Here is a 22,418-nt window from a genome sequence, read left to right as displayed (position 1 = left end):
CCAGTACTTTTACTGTTTTGCAGACCGCTCGAGCGAAGGATTCCTCGCTCGAGCGAAGCCTTTGATTTTGGGCTTACGCTCGAGCGTAGAAAGTCTCGCTCGAGCGAGGCTCCTATTTTCAAGCAAACTTTGCGAAATATTTTCTAAGTGTATTTTTGCATCCTCATCCCATCCTAGGCATTCTTAGGCCTAGTTTAAGGCATCTTGATGAGGATATCATTGTAGAACACACCAAGGCAAATTAGGGATTAAGTTATGAGATTTCCCAACTGTGTAGCTTAGTGTGTTCAACCTGTGAACTGTGTAGGGTTGGCAACTGGGGAGACACGCTCTAGCATACTGTAGCCCAGAACTCTGTGAGTAACAATTGTGTAAAGATATGTTCAACTGATTATCTTTTGAATACTGAACTGAACTGTTTACTGAACTGGTATTATTTACTGAATGAATGTATGTCCTTTATTTCTGAACTGTACTGTGGCATCCTTAGTACCTACGGTTTACTGTTACTGTTACAGAGATCTCTGTCGGTTCCCTCGTGGAACCACTATTATTTACTGACTGATGGCCATCATTACTGTTCGGTCTTTCAAGACCTACTGTTACTGTTATGCTAATGGATGTACCACATATGACTGTTTACTGTACTGAACGACTGAAATACTGATTGAATTGAACTGTTTTCATTACTGAAGGGACATTCATTCTAAACCTCTTTACGCTTTATGTTATTCACTGGGCTTTAGCTCACTGCTCATATATATATGTAGGTGTACAGGCACCAGATCGGAGCTAGGAGCGTCAGGGTTACTCCAGTTTTGTCAAGCCAGCCTTTGCGCCTCACTGCGAGGTTCCGAGTTGCCATGCTATGGCTTGGGGGGTGTTTTGGTTGTTTCCCCCACCTGTCTTCTGTACTGTCTAACTGTTCTGTATAGACTGACTGTTTACTGTACTGATATACAGGGATTAGGTCCCTGTACTGTGTGACTGTAAATTTTGTATAGACCGTACTGTTTTGTACAGACGGAATGTTTTCTGTACTGTTATGTAGGGTTGAGTCCCTAGTTTGAATGGATGTGAATATTGTTCATACTGTTCTGTACCGTTTATGTATGAATGCATGGAAAATCTTTTGCATACAGACTGTCACAGCTCATTGGACATTGTTTAATTACTGTATTGGCTTCCGCCAGGCCCTGTACTCTGTTTTACTGTATTTCTGTTAAGCAGGCCTTCGGTAATCTCGGATTACTGGCCGGTTACGGTGCTAAACCCATAGGGCCGGGTTTGGGTCGTGACAGGTATCAAGCTAAGTGCGAAGCACGAATTGGGATGGAACAAGATACTCCATTCTCTTATCCGGGGCATCGATTAAATGTCACCGAAGGAAATAACCGCGGGCTAATAATACCAGGCATGCGCCCACAACTTCTTGTTTATCTATCAACCACCTAGGGGAAGGATGAAAATGAGAGATTGAAGAATAGAGAGATGTGCGCTGAGAGAAAAAGTGAGGAAAATGGCTTTTTCAAAAAAATAGAGCTTGAAGGCCGAGTGATGTGAGAATCACGAGTGAGAAAGGGTGGGAAACAATACCCGGAGAAACTGGCTCTTCGTGCACTGAGAGGTTTGTCGCCTTTGTAACGTGTCTAAGTGTCGTGTCTATTGTTTTGTTTGTCTCGACTCTTGTTTTGAGTCGTTTTGAGTGTTACTCGATGTGTTTAGGTTGTTACCCCTTGTTTTTCGGTTGAGTCGTTTTGCTGTGTTCAGTCGTAGGCTCAATACTCGGTCAAAAACTCGTTCCTTATTTCAAAATAAGTTGCTTTGTGCTTAGAGTGCTGTGCCATTCTTCACATTTGTGCAAAACAGGATTCGTTCTTTCATAAAACCGCAAGGTTTAACCCAGGTCACGTGAGAATAGTGGAACTAGGACCTATCTGAAGCTCTGGGTTCCAGACTGCGATGCAAAAGAAAAGAGGAAGGATTCGGAGCACCTGAGTTTATTTTGACTTCTACAAATGCTGTTTTTGTATCCTGTGTGTTCAAAATGAACAGAATGTTGTGTTGTGGGCTGTAAGTTCAGAATGAGCAATGTTCACAATGGGCTATGTGTTCAGAATCGACAGCATCCTACATGAGCCGTATGTTCAAAATAAACAGAGTACTGTGTTACGAGCCGTGTATTCGAAATGAGCAGTCTATGTGTTGAACATGTCGGGAACTTGTGATTAGTTCCCCTACCAGTGCCTTCCGGTGTTGAGTTTTGCAGAGTCACACCTGTGTTATTTCAATTTTGCTTGGCAATTTGTTGCTCGAGCTGTTGCTCGTTTGCTTATCGAGTTGTTGCTCACTTGCTTATCGAGTTGTTGCTTATTTGATTACCAAATTGTCGCAATTTTGTTTATCGAGTTGTTACTTGTTTGATTACCAAGTTGTCGCAATTTTGTTTATCAAGTTGTTACTCTTTGCTTATCGAGTTGTAAACTTATCAAGGTCTTATTATTGCTTATTGAGTTGATTTGTTTAATTGGCTCGTTACCTGACCTGGTAATACATGCATGTTTAAATGCAATTCGATTACATTACGATACAATGCGATGCAATGTGATGCGATGTGATACATGAAATGCACAAATGTAATACGTTTTCAGCAAAAAGCTTGTTTCACTTCATCATCTTTTCAAATACATAGTTTTGGAGAAAATGAAACCTGCCTACGACAGTACAATATGCTCAACTTACCAGCAAAAAGAAAAGCAAAAAAAAAAGAAGAAAAAAGAAGAGAAAAAGAGAGAAAAGGCTGCAGAAAGTCTGGATCAAAATCAGTCATCTCAGGTACGGGGGTCGGTCCTGGTCCTCTTCCTGGATGAGAGTCCAGGATCACTACCACCATCTCCAAAATCAGAGTCTGAGTTATCTTCGGCCTCACCATGCGATGACGCCGCCTCCTCATCTGACTCGTCGCCGTCTAGAGTGGGCTCTCGAGAACTGCTCTCAGCACGGGTGCGCCTGTGTCTGCCTCGACTACGGAATGTCATCCCGCGCCGGACTCCCCCTCCTCCCCGAACAGGAATAGACGGTCCAGCTGGAGCACCCCCTGCAGCCGGAATCTGGAATGGAGGCTGAAAATCCCAAATGACAAACGCATCAGTATGTTACGCAAAAGGAGGGTATAAATATCAAGTACGGTATATGAGTACAGTGTATGAATACTGTGAACAGGGTATCAGTGTAGAATGCAGTGATTGAATGTAATGTATGAATGCTGTGAGCAGTACATCAGTGCAGAATGCAGTGACTGGGTACAGTGTATGAATGCTGTGAACAGGGTATCAGTACAGAATACAGTGTGTGAGTGTAGTGTATGAATGACGTGAGCAATGCTATGAGCAGTGTATGATTACAGCATACCAATGCCGTGAGTGCCGTGTATCAAGTGCTGTGTTGGCGGTGCAATGTATCAGATTATGTGAAATAGTTTATGCAGAGTTTGAGACTGCGTTTGAAAGACTGTGGTTGAAAAAAAAAAAAACTTACCGGGATATTGTAGATGGCCAGCAGGTCGAGACTCCGCTGTAGCATCCCATCACGGAGGCGGTCAACTCCAGGGACTGGCGAGTATACTCAGACGAAGCCTGCAAAAGTGTGCATCAGTATTCTGCGGAATATCAAACGGAATGAAATGAAATGACGGTACAGAATACAAAATACAGTAGTACATACCGGGGGCAAGTCGTAGAACCCGACTAACTCATGATCAACCGGAGGAGGAACGATGGGAATTTGATAAGTCTCCCCACCCTGCCCTCTGCATGTCATCATCGTAGGCAGCGCTGGCCACCCAGCTCTCTGCCCTCTCCGGGACCCACTCCTGCCCCGAGCCGGAGGTACCCTCAGTGCCCTCGGTACTCCTGCTCCAGCCACTGGCGCCGCAGGCCTCTCCCTTTCAGCTCGACGAGCACTGCTCAGAGGCGACATCAGATAGACCTGGATGTACTCGGCATAATCGCCCTCGCCTCTGAAATGGTCGCACTCCCAGTCGATGGTGTACTCCGTCATCTCCCACAGAGTGTACCTCTCAGTATGCCTCACATGAGTAGGAGGAGGTGCTAGAACTGTCTGCTCCGGTAGACCTAAGGTCTGGCGTAAGAAGCGCTCGCCTAGGTACCAAGCTCGGCAGACCGGGCCCTCTAGCAAAATCCTGAACCGGGAGGTCTCCTGAGTGCCCTCATACCGCTCTTGTACTGCGATGGGCAATGAGGCCCATGGCTGCCAGGTGATCTGCAAACAAAATACAGTCTGTTATCTACTACTATTGAAGATGCAATGCAAAGCGAAGCTTAAATGAATTGTAATGTTTGACATACCTCTGCTGCGGTGATGGTATCGAAATAGCGGCAGAAGAATATGAAAGACTCCCGAGGCCTCCGCTCGCACCTCACGTCGAAGCGGTGGGAGAATAGGATCATGTGAGGCATCTCCTCCTCTGGTACTGGGACAAGCCTCGGGAAGTAGGTGTATACCCACAACTACAGTGTGACAGAACAGACATCAGTATGCTTATCAGATAAAGCAAAATGCAGAACAAAACAGAAGGCGCAAAACCATGCATTGAGCAGTGCATTGTGCAAATTGTGCAGTCCATGCAGTATACAGTCAGTGTAAAGCAGATTGCGTGTTCGCAGTATGTGTAGTGTACAGTCAGTTGGCAGCAGATTGTGCAGTATATGAAGTGTGTTGTGCAATGTGCGCAGTGTGTAAAGCAGATTATATGTGTGCCGTGTGTGTAGTAAATGACCAGTGTGAAGAAGACCGCAGTGTGTACAGTATACAGAATACAAATAATGTAAAGCAGAAATGTAAAACAGAAGAAGAAGATGTACCTCCCAAGCTTACCAGTTGCCTCCGAGTAGCTATCCGCTAAGGCGGGAGGATGAACTCATATAGTCGTAGAGTGTGGCCAAGCCTGCACCACCCCAGTCGTAGCCGCGGATCCTAGTCACGTCAACCAGTGCACTCAGCAGGCAAAGGGGCACAGTGTTTGCCCGGTCGGCGAAAAGAGTGGTCCCCAGTAGGAACATCAAAAAGCCGCGTGGGTACTGCTCCTCCTCCTCTTGACCGGTAGACGCCTGGATCCTGAAGTGGTCCTCGAACCACGAGTATCATACAAATCCTGGACGAGCAAGAGGCGGTATGTCGCCAAGCAGGTACATCTGAGCGGCCTCCCACTCATCCATATTTGTATCGAAGGGGATCGGATCACCTCCTACTCCGATGCCTGTGAGCATGGAGAAGTCAAAGGGAGTCATCGTCATGTCTCCCGTGGCCGAAAGGTGGAAGGAGTTGGTGGTGTCCCACCACCTCTCTACCAAAGCAGCAAGAAGAGGTCTGCTCGCAGTGTGCGCGCGAGAGCCCCATGCAGAAAGTGCCGAAGTTGGCCTGGTCAACAATACGGCGAACCGCCTCAGGAAGCTCCATGTACCACCCCTGGGCCATGACGTTCCCATACCCCCGGAAGGCATGGGAATCCCCTGTGGTCAAAACAAACAGTTGCGAAGCAGTGTTACAAGTACAGTGTTGAATGCACTTAGGATTAGTGAAAATGCAGTGCATGTGTGCACATTTCCAGTTCAACAGATATCGGGTGCCGGTGTGCTCACAGTGAACTACAACATATGATGTATTAGTGCAGTGTGTGTGCACGTGTTCAGATTCAAATAAATGCTAAGTATAGGTGCGTTCGCAGTAAACTACAACATGTGGTATATCGGTGTATCCGGGCTAAGCAATTAAGGAACAGAAACGACTATTGCAGTTATGTGTTCTACATTGCAGAAAATGAAATAGAGAAGAGTGTACCTCAGAAACGCTGAAGGACAATGTGACTTTGGCTCGTGCAGTTGAAGCTCTAGTGGCACGCCCCTGGCAAAACTCCTGAACTGGCGAAGTCCGTCGGGAGGCAGCACATGAATCGCCGGCCTGTAGGTTGCTAGGTCGAACGGTCGAACGCTCAAAGGCAAGAGCTCGACCTCGGGGTCCACGTCTATCGCTGGAGGACTCCCGTCCACTGGAAGGTCGTCTGCCATATCGAGAAGGGTGCAAAAATGGCCGGAAGTGTGAAAACCGGGCGAGAATGTGAAAAGTCAATTGAAAAGTCAACCCTGAGAGGGTGAAAAATGGGCGAAAAGCTTGGAGTACGGAAAAGGCACGAGAATCAAGGTAAACTCGAGGGAAACAAACCCCAAGTGGTGGAAATCGAGAAAGGTACACCAAAACGAAGATTCGTTCGGTTCAAAACAAACGTAACGCGAAGGATTTCGCGAATCGAACGATGAAAAGGGCTTTAAAACCAAGGAAAAGCACGGATCGAAGGTGGGAAAATCACCTAGAGAGAAAGGGGGAGAGTTTTCGAGCTTGAGGCAAGTGAAGAAATAAGGCTAGAAGCCCTATATTTAAAGACCTGTGGCCAAAAGGACGAAACTGCCCTGAACAGGCATTTTTTGCCGGTCGGCCACATTTTTTGCCAGTCGGCCAAATAGATGGCCGATGGCCTTGTTTTGTGGCCGATGGATGGTCGGTGGTCTTTCCCAATGGCCGGTGAACCTCCTACACCTTTGTTTGGGTCATTTATGTGGTTTGGGGCCTTATTTGCTCAAGACAGTGCAAGAAATTGCATTTTTGAAGCTTAACCGGTCTCCGTTTTGACCTCGAACCGTGTCTTCTGTGCGTAGCACTCGATACGCGCATGGTGTATCCCTTTTCGTATCTATTAGTATCTTGGGAGATTCAGTAACTTCTTTGAATGCATTGCATTACGTGTGTTGTCTTGTTTACGATAAACATACACAAATTGCATTGTCATGCATCTCAAGAAACGTGCGTTGTCGCGTATTCAGGTTCAAATTGCATTGTCATGCATCTCAAACATGCGTTGACACGCATTCGAGTTCATTTGCATCGTCAAGCGTCTCAAAGAAGCATTCGTGGTCGAGCGTTCGAGTTCGGTTGCATTGTCATGCATTTCTATTATATGCACTGTCATGCATTTCAACATCCCGCATTGTCATGCACACCTCACATGCATTGTCATGCGTTTCCCTATCTTGTATTGTCATGCATATTTCTTATTTTGCATTATCATTCATTTTTACCCACATTGTCACACACTTTCAACAACATGCATTGTCATGCATCTTTCATTCGCATTATCATGCATTTCAAACCATGTGCATTGTCGTACATTTCCATACATTTCATTGCATATAGAATGTATCTATTGCATTGTAGTTTGCATGCATTTGCTGCATGTCCATCTATGGCTTGCGCCTTTCCATGTTGAGCTTGGTCTGGTATGTGCCCATACTTTTCACATCGAAGCACAGTTATGATATTATGTGTACGCACCTAGTGTTGAGGGTGACGACACCATTTTCGTGGTAAACGTGGTTTGTTTGTGTCCATGCTTTTCCTAGGCAAGATACTGTTTGGCCATATGCCTTACCCGTCCCATGCATTGTACATAATATACATTCCATAGTATATAGCACATTTTGCATTGTAGATTACATTGCATTGTAGTTTACACGCATGTCCCACTTTCCATCTGCATTGCATCTATTCAGTGCATTTTTAGAAAACATTGCATGCACTTGCTGCATCCTCCCGTCCACCCGCATTGTTGCGCATTCTTAGGTTGCATTGTCTTGCATCCTCCCGTCCACCCGCGTTGTTGTGCATTCTTAGGTTACATTGTCTTGCATCCTCCCGTCCACCCGCGTTGTTTCGCATTCTTAGGTTGCATTGTCTTGCATTCTCCCGTCCACCTGCGTTGTTGCGCATTCTTAGGTTGCATTGTCTTGCATCCTCCCGTTCACCCGCGTTGTTTCGCATTCTTAGGTTGCATTGTCTTGCATCCTCCTATCCACGCGCGTTGTCGCGCATTCTTAGGTTGTATTTCCTTGCATCCTCCCGTCCACCCGCGTTGTTGCACATTCTTAGGTTGCATTGTCTTGCATCCTCCCATCCACCTGCGTTGTTTCGCATTCTTAGGTTGCATTGTCTTGCATCCTCCCGTCCACCCGCATTGTCGCGCATTCTTTGGTTGCATTGTCTTGCACCCTTCCATTCAAATTCCTATACACATTGCATGCGTTGTCACGCGTTGCTTTACTTATATGTGTTTATGTTTCCAATTGCATTGTTATGTACCACCCGGCATTGTGTTGTCACGCATGCCTTCCTTACATTGTTATACACACACCCGAGTTGCGTTGTTATGCACCTCTCCCACCCGCATTGTCATGCACCCCTTCACTTGCGTTGTCACGCACTTTCAATTGCATTGTTATGTATACTTCTAAAAATATTGTACCTGTTAAGTTTCTTTCTCTTTTAGGCACGATATTGTATGTACGGTTCATTTCAAGCTGGCACGACCAGACGAGCTGCACAGGTATTGTATTCTCTGCGTCAAGCGTATCGAGAATTGAATAATTCTCTTACATCCTCTCTGCATTGTAGTGTAGTTTGGCTTATATTACCTTAAAACTGTTGCATGTTATGCTTCATTACAGTTTTCTTTGCATGATCATAAGTTATGCTCGGCTTTGTGCATTGTCTTGCATCTTGCCCCTACCTTCGGGCGCATATCTTTGTCTGTAGCTTGTATGCTTTGTCTAAGTCTTTGGCCTTGTCAAAAATGGGTCGTCTCTGGGCTTTGACATTCACTCTCGTTATTGTTATGACTTTCAAGTTCTGTCAAAGAGGGGTAACTGTAGACACCCCATTTTTGACCGTCCTCAAGACTTGGACGTCACCGTTTGAACACTCGGTGATCATCCATGTCCGTGTTCGTTTTGAGTTCTCGGAGGTCTCGGCTATGCGCCTTGCCTTAGGATCTCTCGACTTGCTTGTTTTGTGTTTGGTTTTGCACCAAACATCTGTTGTTTTGCTTTTGAGGGCAGGGAATGGCTTGTTGGCCATCCCCACACCTCACTGGCCATGGCTTGAGGCCACCGGCCCTGTTTTGTTGCTACCGGCCATTGGTGATGGCCAGTCGGCACTCTTTGTGGTCAGCTGACCATTGTTTTGGTCAATTTGTCATTTTTCGCTGGCCGACCACTGTTCATTTGCTTTTGGCAGATGTTTTATACTAGCTGGCATCCACAATGCACCCCCTCCATACACATGTATGGAGGGATTTCCCTCTTGCTTAGCTTGTTTTGTAAGCTTTGCAAGATTGGAATTCCTATAAAGGGAGGGCTTCTCCTCCCTCCTCAAGGGTTCCAAAAAGTTTCAGAGGTCTGAGATTAGGGTTAGAGGATCGTATATCTATCTATCTCTATATCTCCCTCTCCTCTTGATTTGTGTGTGTTAAAAAGGTGTTTTGTTCTTAGTTTTGCACTAAGGCACATATTGTTACACCATACCTTGGTTGCTGAGGTGCCAAAGGGTTGTTTTTGAAGTTTTTGAGCTGGTTTTGACCCAAGGAAGGTGCTGGAGTGGTCTTCTTGAAGAAGGTCTACAAGGGTGAGAACTATTCCCTTTATTCTCCATTTTTGCACAAGCTTTTAACCTATCTTGCATCTGTTTTTAAGCTTAGTGTATAACTGAGAAAATTTCTATTTTTACATGCTTTTGAACTTTGCTTCAGGTCACTTTGAGGTTTGGGGTTGTCTCCCCCCTCAAAGGCCTTGTTAGGCCTTGTTTTAGGCCATCCATTTTGGCCCTTGCTTTGGTCTTTGCATGACCTCTCTACTACTGAAATTCAAAGGATTTTCAATGGCGGAGAGGTGGTTTTGGTGTCCTAAATAGGAGAGGGTCATCCCCTCTCATTGTTGTCTTTAATGCTTGCACAAATGGCTTGTGTTGTAGCTTGTATGCCTAGCTTGTTTTAGCTCCATTTCAATGCATATTAGGCTTTGTTTTGCCATGATATAGCACTATTTTAAATTGGTTTAGACATGCCTTGCATGCTCCATACACTTGTCTCGTAATCCCATGTTTTGGCCTTAACATGCATCATGTTGTAACATGTGTTTTTAGCATGATTTTGGCTTAGCTTTGTGAAGCTTTTATGCATGTTTTGGTGTGCTTGAGGTCTGATTTTGGTTGTTTGGGTCGTCCATGACTTGCTTTGTATAGCTACCATGTAATCTTGCTTATTAGCTTCGAGTGTTGTATCCTCTAGCATGCTCCATTTGGATCATTTCAGTGGTTTGGCACCATTTATAATGTTATTTCAGTCCACATGTTATGCTTGTATGCTTGCATTTATAACTCCTTTAATGCTTTAAAGAGTTAGGGTTGTATGCCTCATGGATGTGTCATTGTGTATGCCATCATGCTTAGGTTATTGGAATGACATCTAAGTGGGTTTTTGGGCTCATTTTGATGTGCCATATCTCTGTTTTTGGTTGCCTAAATCGTGCCATGTTTGGTTACATTAGGTGTAGAGTAATGCCTCTTTTATGACCTTGTATGCCTCATGCCTTGTCCCTTTGTTCTAGCTTGTTTTGGCTTTGGTCATTGCATGTTTTAGGATTACTTTGCCATGATTTAGGACTGTTTTGGGTCATACTTGCCATATGCTCTTTGTTTGTGTAGCTTTGGTTCAAGTCCCTTGCCTAGTTTTAAGCTTTAAGCCTTAATCTTGCATGCTTGGCTTATTCATGTGATTTGGCATCACTCTTAGCACCGTTTCGGAGCATGAATTGTTGTCACATTTGCATGCTTTTCTTTCCTTTTAAATGTGCTTAAAAGTTGCCCCTTAATGCTTAAGTGTTAGGCCAATTACCATGCATGTTTGTATGTGACTTTGTCCCTTATCCTTTAGCATATTGGCCGCTGATTTGGACCTATTTGAGAGTTGCCAACATTGGTTTAAGACCATCCTTTGCATGTTGTTACATGCTTGCCTTGCATGTTGTTACATACTTGGCCCATTAACATGTTGTTGCATGTTTAAGTGATATTGCATTTGGAGTGCATCTTTGTTAAGTTGTTCAACACGTTGTTACATGTCTTGCACATGTGCACGTTTAAGTTACATTTTGCATGCTTGTTAGCTTGCATTTTGTCATGTTGTTTGATATGTTGTTACATGCTTGCATGTTTGCATGCTTGTCCCCATGCTCATGTTGCATACTTAGCTTACATGCTTAGGTTGCATAGCATCATTGCATGCATCTCTTGCCTCTTGAATCAATCATGATAGAGGTTTTGAAGGGCCCCTTTGTATGTTTTGTGTGCATTTCATTTGACATTGAAATTGCACACTTGGCCTCTTGGACCGTCATGCATTGAAATGCTTGATTTGTGGCCCGAAGGTCGAGAGCCAAACTCCCTTGTGTTCATGACATGATAGGGAAGTTGGTTGTGCAGACATTTGTTTTGAAATGCATTGTCATGTCTTGTTTGCCCTCTATTGCTTCAAAAATAGGATTCTGCAGACATAAATGGCCGACCGACCACATTGAGTGCCGGTCGACCACAAATCTCTGGCCGAGAGCTACATTAATGGTCGATGACCACTTTTCCATGGCCGGTGACCATTCCTCTTGGCCAGTGGCATCCCACAACCCTCAGGGAGTATTTCAGAAGCATCCTTGGGACTTGTGTAGTCTCCGGAGAAGAAAAACAGTGCAAACAGAGGCAGCAAGAGTATGACGATGGATTTCCGAGCGGAATCGAACATGCGTGCATTCATCCCTCTTCCCGAGGCCTCTTTACTGCTTTTTCTTAGCTTAATTGATTCGTTAGTTAGTTAAGTGTTGTAAATATTTAATTAGCTTGTAGGTTAATTAATTTGTATTATTCTTTCGGACCCTCCGAGAGAGGGCAATGTTGTAATAAGTGTGTGTGAGTGTGTGCATGTTTTCCAACCCCCACTTCTTTTTCCCTTTTACTTACCTACTTTTAATGGTTAGTTTTAGGGCACGTTTCAATTAGCATACTTATGATAGCATGTTTGCATCATTCATCTGTATTGCATGCACCGGGCTCGCCGCATCATACTAATCGCATAAGTATTTCAATTCCAACTTGAATACGTGTTGAATTGTTGCATTTCATATGCCATTGTAGATTAGCCGAGCCTATTCTAGCTGCATTTTGTATGCGTTGCATTAGCCATTTTGACATGGACTTGGATCATGCATTTGATTGCTAACATGTTCCTTGTTTTGGCTCGGAGTACACTGTAAGTGTTTATGCTTTAGCATCTTGCATGTATGTGAGTGTTAACATGACGACATGCTTGCCATGAGGCTAATTGCTTATGTGCTATAACTGCCTGAATGCCTGTGGGTGAAGGTTGGGTTGCTTGAATTGGATCAAATTCATTGAAATATGTGTTTTAACCTACTTGCAAGTAGCAAACCTCAAACCATTTTCCAAACAAATGGATATGTGATGCATTGTTCCAAATTAGGCGATCTAGTCTATACTTGTTTTGCTGTGCGCATTATGTAGTTAAAGACTAGCTAATAACCGGAATAGGGACGCATAATGTTTTCAAAACGACATATCATGGTTAGTAGAGGCCAATCTTTGGATCGGGCGAGCGGGGGTGCTCATAGATGACCTTCCCCAATCGTACCCAAGTTCCCGAGCCGAGGCAACTTTGGTGATGACGGACACGTGGCCTTAGGCAACGAGTCAGGGTTTCCTAAATTTCCCCCAAAACAAAATATTTAGGTGGCGACTCTATATCTGGCAAAGCAGTTAATGTTTGGCATTTCTTTACAAAAATCTGTTTTTCAAAACGATATGTCGGATTTGGACTCTTTGACGATTCATCGGTCTTGCATTGTACTCTGCGAGATTAGATACAGGACCGTGACATTGAGTCTTGAATTGTAGTGAGCCCAAATGAACAAAACGGGATTCCCTCCCGGGACGTTCGGCGACGTCTACAACGTGATCGGGCGATAGATGCACGATGCGGACGTGATCATGTGATAGATACACGATGTGGACGTGATCGTGCGATAGATGCATGATGTGGATGTGATCGTATATGTAAACAAAATACACACAAATATGTACATACAGTATACATATATTCATATATAGACAAAAATACATACAGATATGTACATACGGTATATACATATTCCTATACAGACAAAATACATAGGTGTATACGGATATATACATAGATATATACGATATATATACAGGTATATATGACATAGACATATACAGACCTATACACAGATATATACGGTATATAAACAGGTATATACGACACATACATATACAGACCTATACACAGACATATACACAGATATATACGTTATATATATAGGTGGGAAATATTCCGCTTACGACCGTCAACGGGAAGATGCCATTACGGAGAAGGCATATGCTGTTTGCTGACGTCAGCGCATGTATGCAAAACAAGCAAAATGAAAAACACAAAATGCATGGACATGGGGTTCGAACCCCTGACCTCAGGCCTGGCCTTCGAGTCCTCAACCACTGAGTCACGCCACTCTTGTGACAAAATATACAAACAAATATATATATACTTATACAAGACATATATATACAAAACCAAAGCAAAACAAAGAAACACTTGATGTGGGGTTCGAACCCCTGACCTCGGGCTCAGCCTTTCAATCCTTAACCACTGAGCTGGACCACTGAACCCAAGCCACTCTTGTGACCAAATTTTCAAACAAATATATATATGGGTATACAAGACATATATGTACATAAAACCAAAACAAAACAAAAGAAACATTCGATGTGGGGTTCGAACTCCTAACCTCGGGCTCAGCCTTTTAGCCTGTAACTGCTGAGCTGAACCACTGAGCCCAAGCCACTGTTATGACCAAATTTTCAAACAAATATATATAACACATAGCTATACAATATATATACATATATGCATACACATACAACTCTCCCGTGTCTCTCTCTTCCTTCAATAACCGCGTCTGACACGCGGCCTTGTTTTTGCGTCACTGGCCAACAAAAGCGGACCTCGATTTGTACTCGCCTTGTCTCTCTCTCCCTCTTTGTCTTCTTCTCTTCAGCCTTCTTCTTAATCACACACTATTCCATCTTCTTCTTCACCATTTTCTTCTATCTCTTCTTCATCACTCTCTTTTGTTTCTTCTTTCTCATCGAGAGACAAAAAGAGAGACTGAATGAAGGAGACCAAAACTCAGTTTGTTCTCTACTATTTTTTTGCAACTTATTTCTTTTACACCTCTCACCTCTAATCCATGGCCTCCTCTTCCTGTCCCCTCACTCTGTTTTTAGACCTGAACAATCGCGTAAGTTCTGCCGGACTGAGTACCCCTACTCTTACTCTTCCTATCATTCCTCTTCCTAACCTTCCCATGCTATTGATTGAGAAAATAATGGCCGCTCAATCTGAAATAGAAGCCAACCACTTCACGTTAAAGTCATGTATGGAGACGATGACTACAGTCTCCAAATTGGCTTACCATCTGCTGATAAGGACGAGTGAAGTACACCAGGTTAACGCCCAACTCTCTCTGCTCTAGCGCATGTACAAGGATGCGCGAGCAGAGATTTGTGCACTGAAGACCGAAAACAAAGAGTTGAAACGGCAAGCCACCTCTATGGCTAGATTTGGAACACCTTCGTACTTCGCTTTTGATGGTCGGCGGGGAGCTGATTCTCTCGGTGGAAGCATTGGGGCAACTCTCGGTGGAAGTACTGGGGCAGGGCCATCAAAGGTCGACGACAAAAAGAGGAAAAGCTCAGCGGAAGAGTCGAATAAGTGAAGTCGGCACGTGGAGTTGGCGTGTGGCTGTCATCAGAAGAAAATAAGTTCCTTCTCTCTCTTTCTTTCTTTCTTTTTTTTTCTTTTTTTTTCATTTCTCTGGGCTTGCTGTTTTTCTTCTCTTTTTTATTTTTATTTTTCTAGGCTTGCTGTTTTTTTTTTCTTTTTTTTTTTTTTTTTAGAATCCCTGTAATCGGGGATGTCCTCCCCTGATTGTAATAAAAAAAAGTTTTGTGTTTGCACATCAATGGTGTAACTGGCATATCACTGTGAGCTTGAAAACAATTTGTTTGATTGAATTTGAGAATGATTGAAATTTGAACTCTGAACTGGGCATTAATGAGTTAACGAAACCAAAAAAAAAAGAAAAGAAAAAACGAAGCAAGACAATCCAAACACACTTATATACACTGACTGGTATGAATACACTGAATAGTTGACTTGAGCGGTGGAGAAGACATAATCACTAACTCAACTATGCCCATAATTCATTGCTTTGACTTTTTTTTTTTTTCTCTTGAAAAAAAAAGGTTTTGATCAACATGAGAGTTAGATTAGCATGCTTATTCCATTTTCTACTTTAAAATCATGTAAGCTAAGCTGTGAGCACTGAAATTTTCCCTTTTTTAAGTCCAAAGAATGGTCCAAATTTTGCAAAACTGGAATAATTTTCAAGAAAAATTAGTCAGCTTCAGTCAAAATAATCGAAACCTATTTTTTCAAATGGCCACTACCCAACTAACATGGAATCAACCATCGGGGTGCATAGCCCCAAGCCAGATAATCAATGGTGATAACCGAACCAAGCCAATCTGAACCGAATGAAGCCGGGCAGAACTGGACCGAACCGAACTGAACCAAGTTAAATCGAATCAACTGAACTGAGCAGAACGAAGATACATCAATTAAATACGAATAGGACAACCAAGTCGACTAAAGATACACTAATCAAACATGGACGAAATGAATGAGTTAACAAAAATTATTAGGGCCGAATTTCAAGATGAAGCTACCTACGTATCCTCAATATAGGAATCAAGCCATCGTAGTTCCGACTAAGGTTCACTCGAGTATTGACACTCTTCTTTTGCGCTCTAACTTTTGCTAAAGCCGCCCTCTTGGGTTTTCAACCTTGCGAGCTTTTCATTTTTCATTTTTCTATTTTTTTTTTTCATTTTTTTATTCTTTTTTTTATTTTCTATTTTTTTTTTTGTTTTTTGTTTTTTTGTTTTTTTTTTTTTGTTTTTCTGCTCTAACTTTTGCCTGGGTCGCCCTTCCAGGTTTTCAGCCTAGCGAGCCTCTCAAGGGTTTTAGTTTAGCTTGTTCATGTTGATTGGGTGTGAAATCTCTAGGCCATCTATAAGAACGACTACTACACTTGACCGACAGATATGATGATGTAGGGACTAGGCTAATTGGGCCTGAATTTGCCCCTAGTGTAGTGGATAGGAACCCAATTGTCCTTTTTCTCACAAATTTTGGGTTTGACTTTCTAGGCGGTCTTCATTAGTTTGAGAAACAATCCAATTGTAAATCTTTGATCACATCCAACCTTTTGTCCCTAGTTCAAGGGCAACTTCCATTTCAAAATCACATCTTTGCCCTTAGTTCAAGGGCTGTTTCCAATCTGAATCACATCATTGCCCCTAGTTCAAAGGCTGCCTCCATTTCGGCTATGCAAGCCTCATACTTTTGCCCCTAGTTCAAGGGCTGCCTCCATTTTGGCTATGCAAGCCTCACACTTTGGTTAATCATTGAATATTTGGGAATCACGGTTTGAAAGCTAAGGAGGTTGGACTTCAAGTCAAGATCAATTCCAGGCATGTCTTCGTAGGACCACGGAAAACACAGTTTTTGAAATCTTTTCACAAAGTGACTAATCACTCGTACTCTTACGAAGACAATATAGAACCAATTTGGACCAAGTCAGGATCCTTCTTAGTACCCACATTAACAGAAATCATTTTATTCATCAAAGGCTTAGCACACCTCTCTTCCTCTTAGTTGATCAAAATTTGTAAATCCCGAGAAATTTCTTCCTCTTCATTTTTATTAGAGTTTTTAAGAAAAGTTTTGTAAAACTTTGGTCAATGTGATGATTTAATGGCACAGAGAAGTAGGCAGACTCTATGGCATTTTTTTTATTGAAAAGAAATTATGACTCAATAATGATGTAGTTTTATTGAAAAGACATTTCGACTCCGCGATAACGCACTTTTATTAAAAAGGCATTTCGACATAGCGATGACAACAGACTCAAAAGAAAATGACAAAGACTACCTAGATAGGACAAAATGTCTAGGTGAGCACTCTAGAAATCAACAGACTCTGACTCACTAGAATGACTCGAGCATGATCCCAACTCTACAACCTTGGCGGAATCATACTTAGACTCAATACTCAATTTAGAACTCAAAATAAAACCATTCTCAAATTGCCAGTCAAAGTGTGGGGCGCCCACAATATTCAAAATAACGCATGTGCAATCAACAAGTGGTCACTCCCTAATTACAGAAACAAAAGGGAACTTCCAATTATGCCCCCACTAAAAACACACTGAACCCCACAAATTGAAATGCCTAAACCACTCATTCGAATTTGAGACCCCTGTATAGATCCAATAAATTGCACATAACACATAGCAGGAAAGAGAACAAACACCCATATGGAGGGTAGGATTATCCTGTCCTAGCTTTTGAAATGATCTAGGGTTCACTATTCAAACAAGCGTTATCATACATCCTAAAAATGGGAGAGCATTCTGTCCTAATTTTAAAAGGTACTATAGCTCACTATATGTACAAGGTTAGCTCTACTTTAGGGGTTCAAGTCAATGTAACATTACCAAAGAGTCTTTTGGGTCATAACCAATGAAGATTTTAGGAAATCAGAAGAGCCAATATAGCCTCTCTTCAAAGTTTGAGAACCTTCAGATCTCAAAAGGTTATAACACAAGACCTCCAAAGTAATGTAGGGATAAGTGTAGTGTCACAAAAACCAATGCATGCAATGCAATAAACATATAATTGAAAGTAAAAGTCATATTATGGAGTTTGAGTCAAGGTTTCATAAAATCCCTAGCAGAGTCGCTAGAAACTATAACATGCCTAGTGGGTACCCGTGCGCGTTAAACAGTTTGGACTCTCGATTTCTTTGATCTAGTTTTGCGAGTACAATGTGAAACAAATATGAGAGTGTAGATTTGATAACTTTTATTGAAAATCCATTTTATTACAATTTTGTCAAAAATGGACTGCGTTATCAGATCTAAGAGTCGTCGCATAATATTTATTTTGAAAAAATTAAGAAACCCGTAACTTGTGCTAAGGCCACTGTTCGTCGTAACCAAGGATACTTGGTTCAGAACCTTAGGTATGAAGAGGGAATGTCATTAATTGAGCACCCCCGCTCACCCGATCAAAAGATTGGCCTTTACTAAACATGATATGAATTTTATTTTCTTATATGTTCATGTTCTGATTATTTAATAAATCCTCAAAATTTATTATGTCAAGCATACAAGTATAGATTAATTTTGCAAGAATTAGAACAATTTCAATTTCATGTTTGTTTTGCAAAGGGTTTGAATTTGACACCTCAAGTGAGCTTAAAGTTTGTGAATTTGCCACTATAAAGTGAGCTTGAACGTACATTTATTGAATCATCCAATTCAAACAACAAGCCTTCATCCACAGACATTCAAACAGGTTACCATCTAAGCAATTTGCCTCATGATAGGATGTTAAACATAATAAGAAAATTATGTACTAGCGGGATTCTAAAGCATAAAAACTCACATATTTACTGACGTCCCACGAACAAGTTACAAAACAAAGTTAGTAAAATATACATGATCTTCTATACAAATTCCTAATGCAATTTATTCATGAGATGCAGTCGAAGATTCGACTTCTAAGATATGACATGTGAATCATCTCAAGAACATTAGGTAGCGCTCATAATCACAAAGGAATTGATTAAATTCACAAATGCAAACTTAGCCGAATCAAGATGTATGAAACATGACAAATGCAAACTTAGCCGAATCAAGATGTATGAAACATGAATGCAAAGGATATGTATGTATGGTATGTCAAATATATACATATATACAATTAGAAAAAATAATTAAAAAATAAGATTGAAAGAAACAAAATAAAAAATTATTACAATATTTTAAATATTACATATCCGAAAGAAATGAATAAAATAAGATCCATGTGTCTTCACCGCCCATGTACTCATCCTCAGTGGAGGGCCCCACTTTGCGATGCATGCGATTCTGCACCAGGTGAGCATCCAAATCCACCGTCCAAGTTTTTGCAACTCACAAAATACTTTACTGCTTTGTCCACATTAATTATATCCATACTTGTATCAACTTCACCTCACATGTCACCGTTTTTATTTTCACTGCCCTTCCATATCTGAATTATTAGGGCATGTTTGATTGGGTGGATTAGAGCATGGGATTAGGATTATTAATCCGTGGACCCAATTATCTCATGTTTGTTTTAACATTTTGGTTTAGGATTATTAATCCAATGGATAATTAATCCAACAAATTTGTAGGATTATTAGTAATGGGGTAGGGGTGGAATTATTAATCCAATGGATATTAATCCAATTGGATAGTGAATCCTACACTAATTTAATAAAAGATTAATACTTCACTATTAATCTTTTGAATCAAACATGACCTTAAGGTAGTATTTCTTCCTTATAAGAGAACTTATCAATATCAAGTATATGCATCTTGTCAAAAAGTACTAAAACTTGAATGCCACTGAGGGTATACAGTAGATGTGGGTCATGTTCAATGTTACCTCCAAATCCACCTGTGAAAGCTACGGCGGTGGTGGTTCTGGTTGGAGGCGATGGCGGATCGGCCCACGGTGGTGGCTGACGATGGCTGTGACGGTGATGTATATATATAGAGAGAGGGGGGATACCAGTGAGGGATACCGTGATAGAGGACGGCGATGGTGGTGCTGGTTGACGACGGTGGCACACGGACCGGCGGAGGTAGACCAAGATTGCCGTAACGGCAGTGTCTGGGAGGACGGCGATGAGTGGAGGAGGAGGAAGGCTCTCTTTTGTTTTGTTTTTTTGAAGCTTTTGCCCAGTCAATTGAAAAAAAGAGCTTTCACATTTTGGTTTGCAATCCGAAAATCCACCGCTGGCCCAGGCTGGATTATCATGGTGGTAGACACATCTATGTTCAGAGACAAGCCACCCTGGGTAGTTCTAAAACTCGAATGGAACCCCCCCGCAGCCGAGGACACCACCTCTCTCCCTATTGTCCTGGAGCTGTGCTGTTTTGTTTCTCTCACTCTCGGTCTCTCTCTCTATTTTATCTCTAAATATTTTCTCCCTATCACCCATGCCCATGAACACCACCCTCACCGATTGGAACACAGAGAGGGAGCTCGCCAGCCCGCAGTCCAGGTCCCCCTAGCTATACGTGTGTGTATATGTGTATGCGCCGTATGAAAAGATAAAGAAGAAGAGAAAAGAGCAAAGACCTAAAAAAAAAAAAGCAGTCTTCGAAAAACCAATGAGACTATGCTGTTAAGAACCAAAACCAACCGGCTAACCCCCCCAGACGGAGAGAGAGAGGTCTGTGTTTTCGTCTATCCATCTCATATCCATCTCCGAGAGCTCATGCGAGAGAGAATGAGAGAGAGATATTGTGGTTGTTTTTTGGCCAAAATCTGCAACGAAAGCTCGCACGGAAGGACCGAGAGAGAGAGAGATGTCCCTCTGTCTGTTTAATTTTCTCAAGAAAACACAGAGATATCTCAAACTTCTTCTTTAGGCCACCATTTCAAATCTCACTTTGCACTTTGTATTACACCGTAGACAGAGAGACCGAGAGCCCATGTGTCTTGTGTGTCTGTATTTTTTTTAGCTTCAAAACTCATGAAGCTTCAAAACCCATGAAGCTGTGTCCCTCCCCTTGTTTTACCCGAGAGAGAGAGAGAGAGAGATAGACCATGCCAGAAAAACAGAGAGCTGCCCATGTGTATGTTTTTTCTCCTTTTTTTATGCAACCCGAGAGAGCGAGACATATATAGAGATAGGAAAAAGTTAGGTATCATGAAAATGATCATGAAAAATTTATGATTTTTGGATTACTTTGATTAGTGTATGGTGTTTTATTTTAAGTATAATTCAAGAGTCACAAAATTTTCATGATTATTTTCATAAAAAAAATTTCATGATACCTAACATTACTTAGAGCATCTCCAACCCACTAGGCATATAATGCTTGTTAGTTAAAATGCCTAATGTGACTCACTTTTTTCAACTCCAATGCACTAGACATATGATTAGGCATTTTGGCTCAGCTCACATTCGCTAGCTACATGTAGCTAGCCTTCAAGGCTAGGCAAAATGTATTTAATCATTTGGATTATTTCCCTCCATCTTTGTTATTGACGTGGCATTCTATAAAATTAATAATATTTAGATGAATAACTAAAATAAAGAGCATGGTTGGAGTAGAAACATGAAACAGTTGACATGCAAAATATAATGTATATTTTATAATAATATTTAGATAGGTAAAATGCCTACTATCATTGGAGATGCGCTTGTAGAGAGATCATGTGAGCTTCTTCTTTATATTTTTTTATTATTTATGAAAACCCACCCCAGCCCTTCTCTTTGAGAGAGAGATATATTATTTAAAAGAGCCGTGATTGAGGCCTCGAGACTGAGGCGCGAAATTGCCTCGAAATGCAATTTTTTTTTTTTTTTTTTGTTTGTTTTTTCTAGGCTAAATCATTGCAGAAAAAAATAAATAAAAATAATAATAATAATAATAAGCAAAGCATCAACCCAGCAAAAAAAAAAAAAAAAAAAAAAAAAAAAAAAAGCAAATTCGAGGCAAATTTGAGCCAAAAAATTTGAGGCCTCAATCATTTTTGTATTTAAAAACAAAAACCTTATCTTCCATTTTCTTTCCCTGAACAAAATGCTTTTGCACCGCCCCATGCTCATATAATCTCTCTTTCTTAGCTGTCTCCCTCTCTATTCTCCACCCAAAAAATTCTTTAACTTCTCCTAAAAATGCCCAAAGCTTACCGTCTTTTTTTTATTATTTTTTTATTTTTTGTTTCTTATTTATATCAAAATACTTAAAAGTTTATACGCATACATAAAATTATATAATATTATAAAATACTAAAAACTAATAATATTTGGTCACAATGAGTGAGGTTTGGGATTAAAGTTTTAATTTGATTTCTCTGTTGAGAAATTCATAAAATGATATTTTTCAATTTTCATTATCGGGTGTTTAAAAAAAATACTCAAGTCTTAGGACCGGTCAAAATGAATTGATTACAGCCGGAGTGTCCTGAGTGAAAGTCTTGAAATTATACATGGATGCCGATCCCGCGGACGAAATTTCCGTAAAATGACAGTTTGAAGTGTTTGTATGTTGATGATGTGATTGTAGAACTATTGAGTTGTAATCTCATTTGGGTTATTTAAAGAATAATGAAATTGGCTCATGTATTGAAACGAATTTGAGAAAAATGAAATGAAACATGGATTTTGGTATTCTATGGCTACATAAAAAGTATGAATGTTTTACCCCTGACATTGTATATGCACATTACACTTATATATTAGTTAAATCTTATATATT

At 41.4% G+C, this 22,418-nt stretch overlaps 1 protein-coding gene across 1 annotated transcript; it reads right to left on the bottom strand.

Moving 5' to 3' along the window:
• Window positions 1-18,819: 18,819 nt before the first annotated feature.
• LOC145800239 (uncharacterized) lies at window positions 18,820-21,722 on the bottom strand. The gene is made up of 3 exons (XM_082890059.1): window positions 21,711-21,722; window positions 19,465-20,008; window positions 18,820-19,148 (listed from the first exon to the last, which is right to left on the bottom strand). Exons 1-3 carry the CDS (start codon window positions 21,720-21,722, stop codon window positions 19,009-19,011), a joined length of 696 nt encoding a protein of 231 aa, XP_082746185.1. The 3' UTR covers window positions 18,820-19,008.
• Between the last annotated feature and the right edge of the window lie 696 nt (window positions 21,723-22,418).

The sequence above is a fragment of the Camellia sinensis genome, chromosome 1 (genome assembly GCF_055761805.1).
Source record: "Camellia sinensis isolate YWXY chromosome 1, ASM5576180v1, whole genome shotgun sequence".
NCBI lineage: Eukaryota > Viridiplantae > Streptophyta > Magnoliopsida > Ericales > Theaceae > Camellia > Camellia sinensis.
Note: the sequence above shows the minus strand (reverse complement) of the source record. Positions and strands in the feature narration are given on the sequence as shown.

Bases quoted from the DNA above. Each gene is read 5' to 3' on its own strand.
- LOC145800239 (XM_082890059.1), bottom strand. The intron at 19,149-19,464 runs AAGGTCATGTTT...GTGACATGTGAG, and splicing joins TAAGGAAGAAATACTACCTT to GTGAAGTTGATACAAGTATG.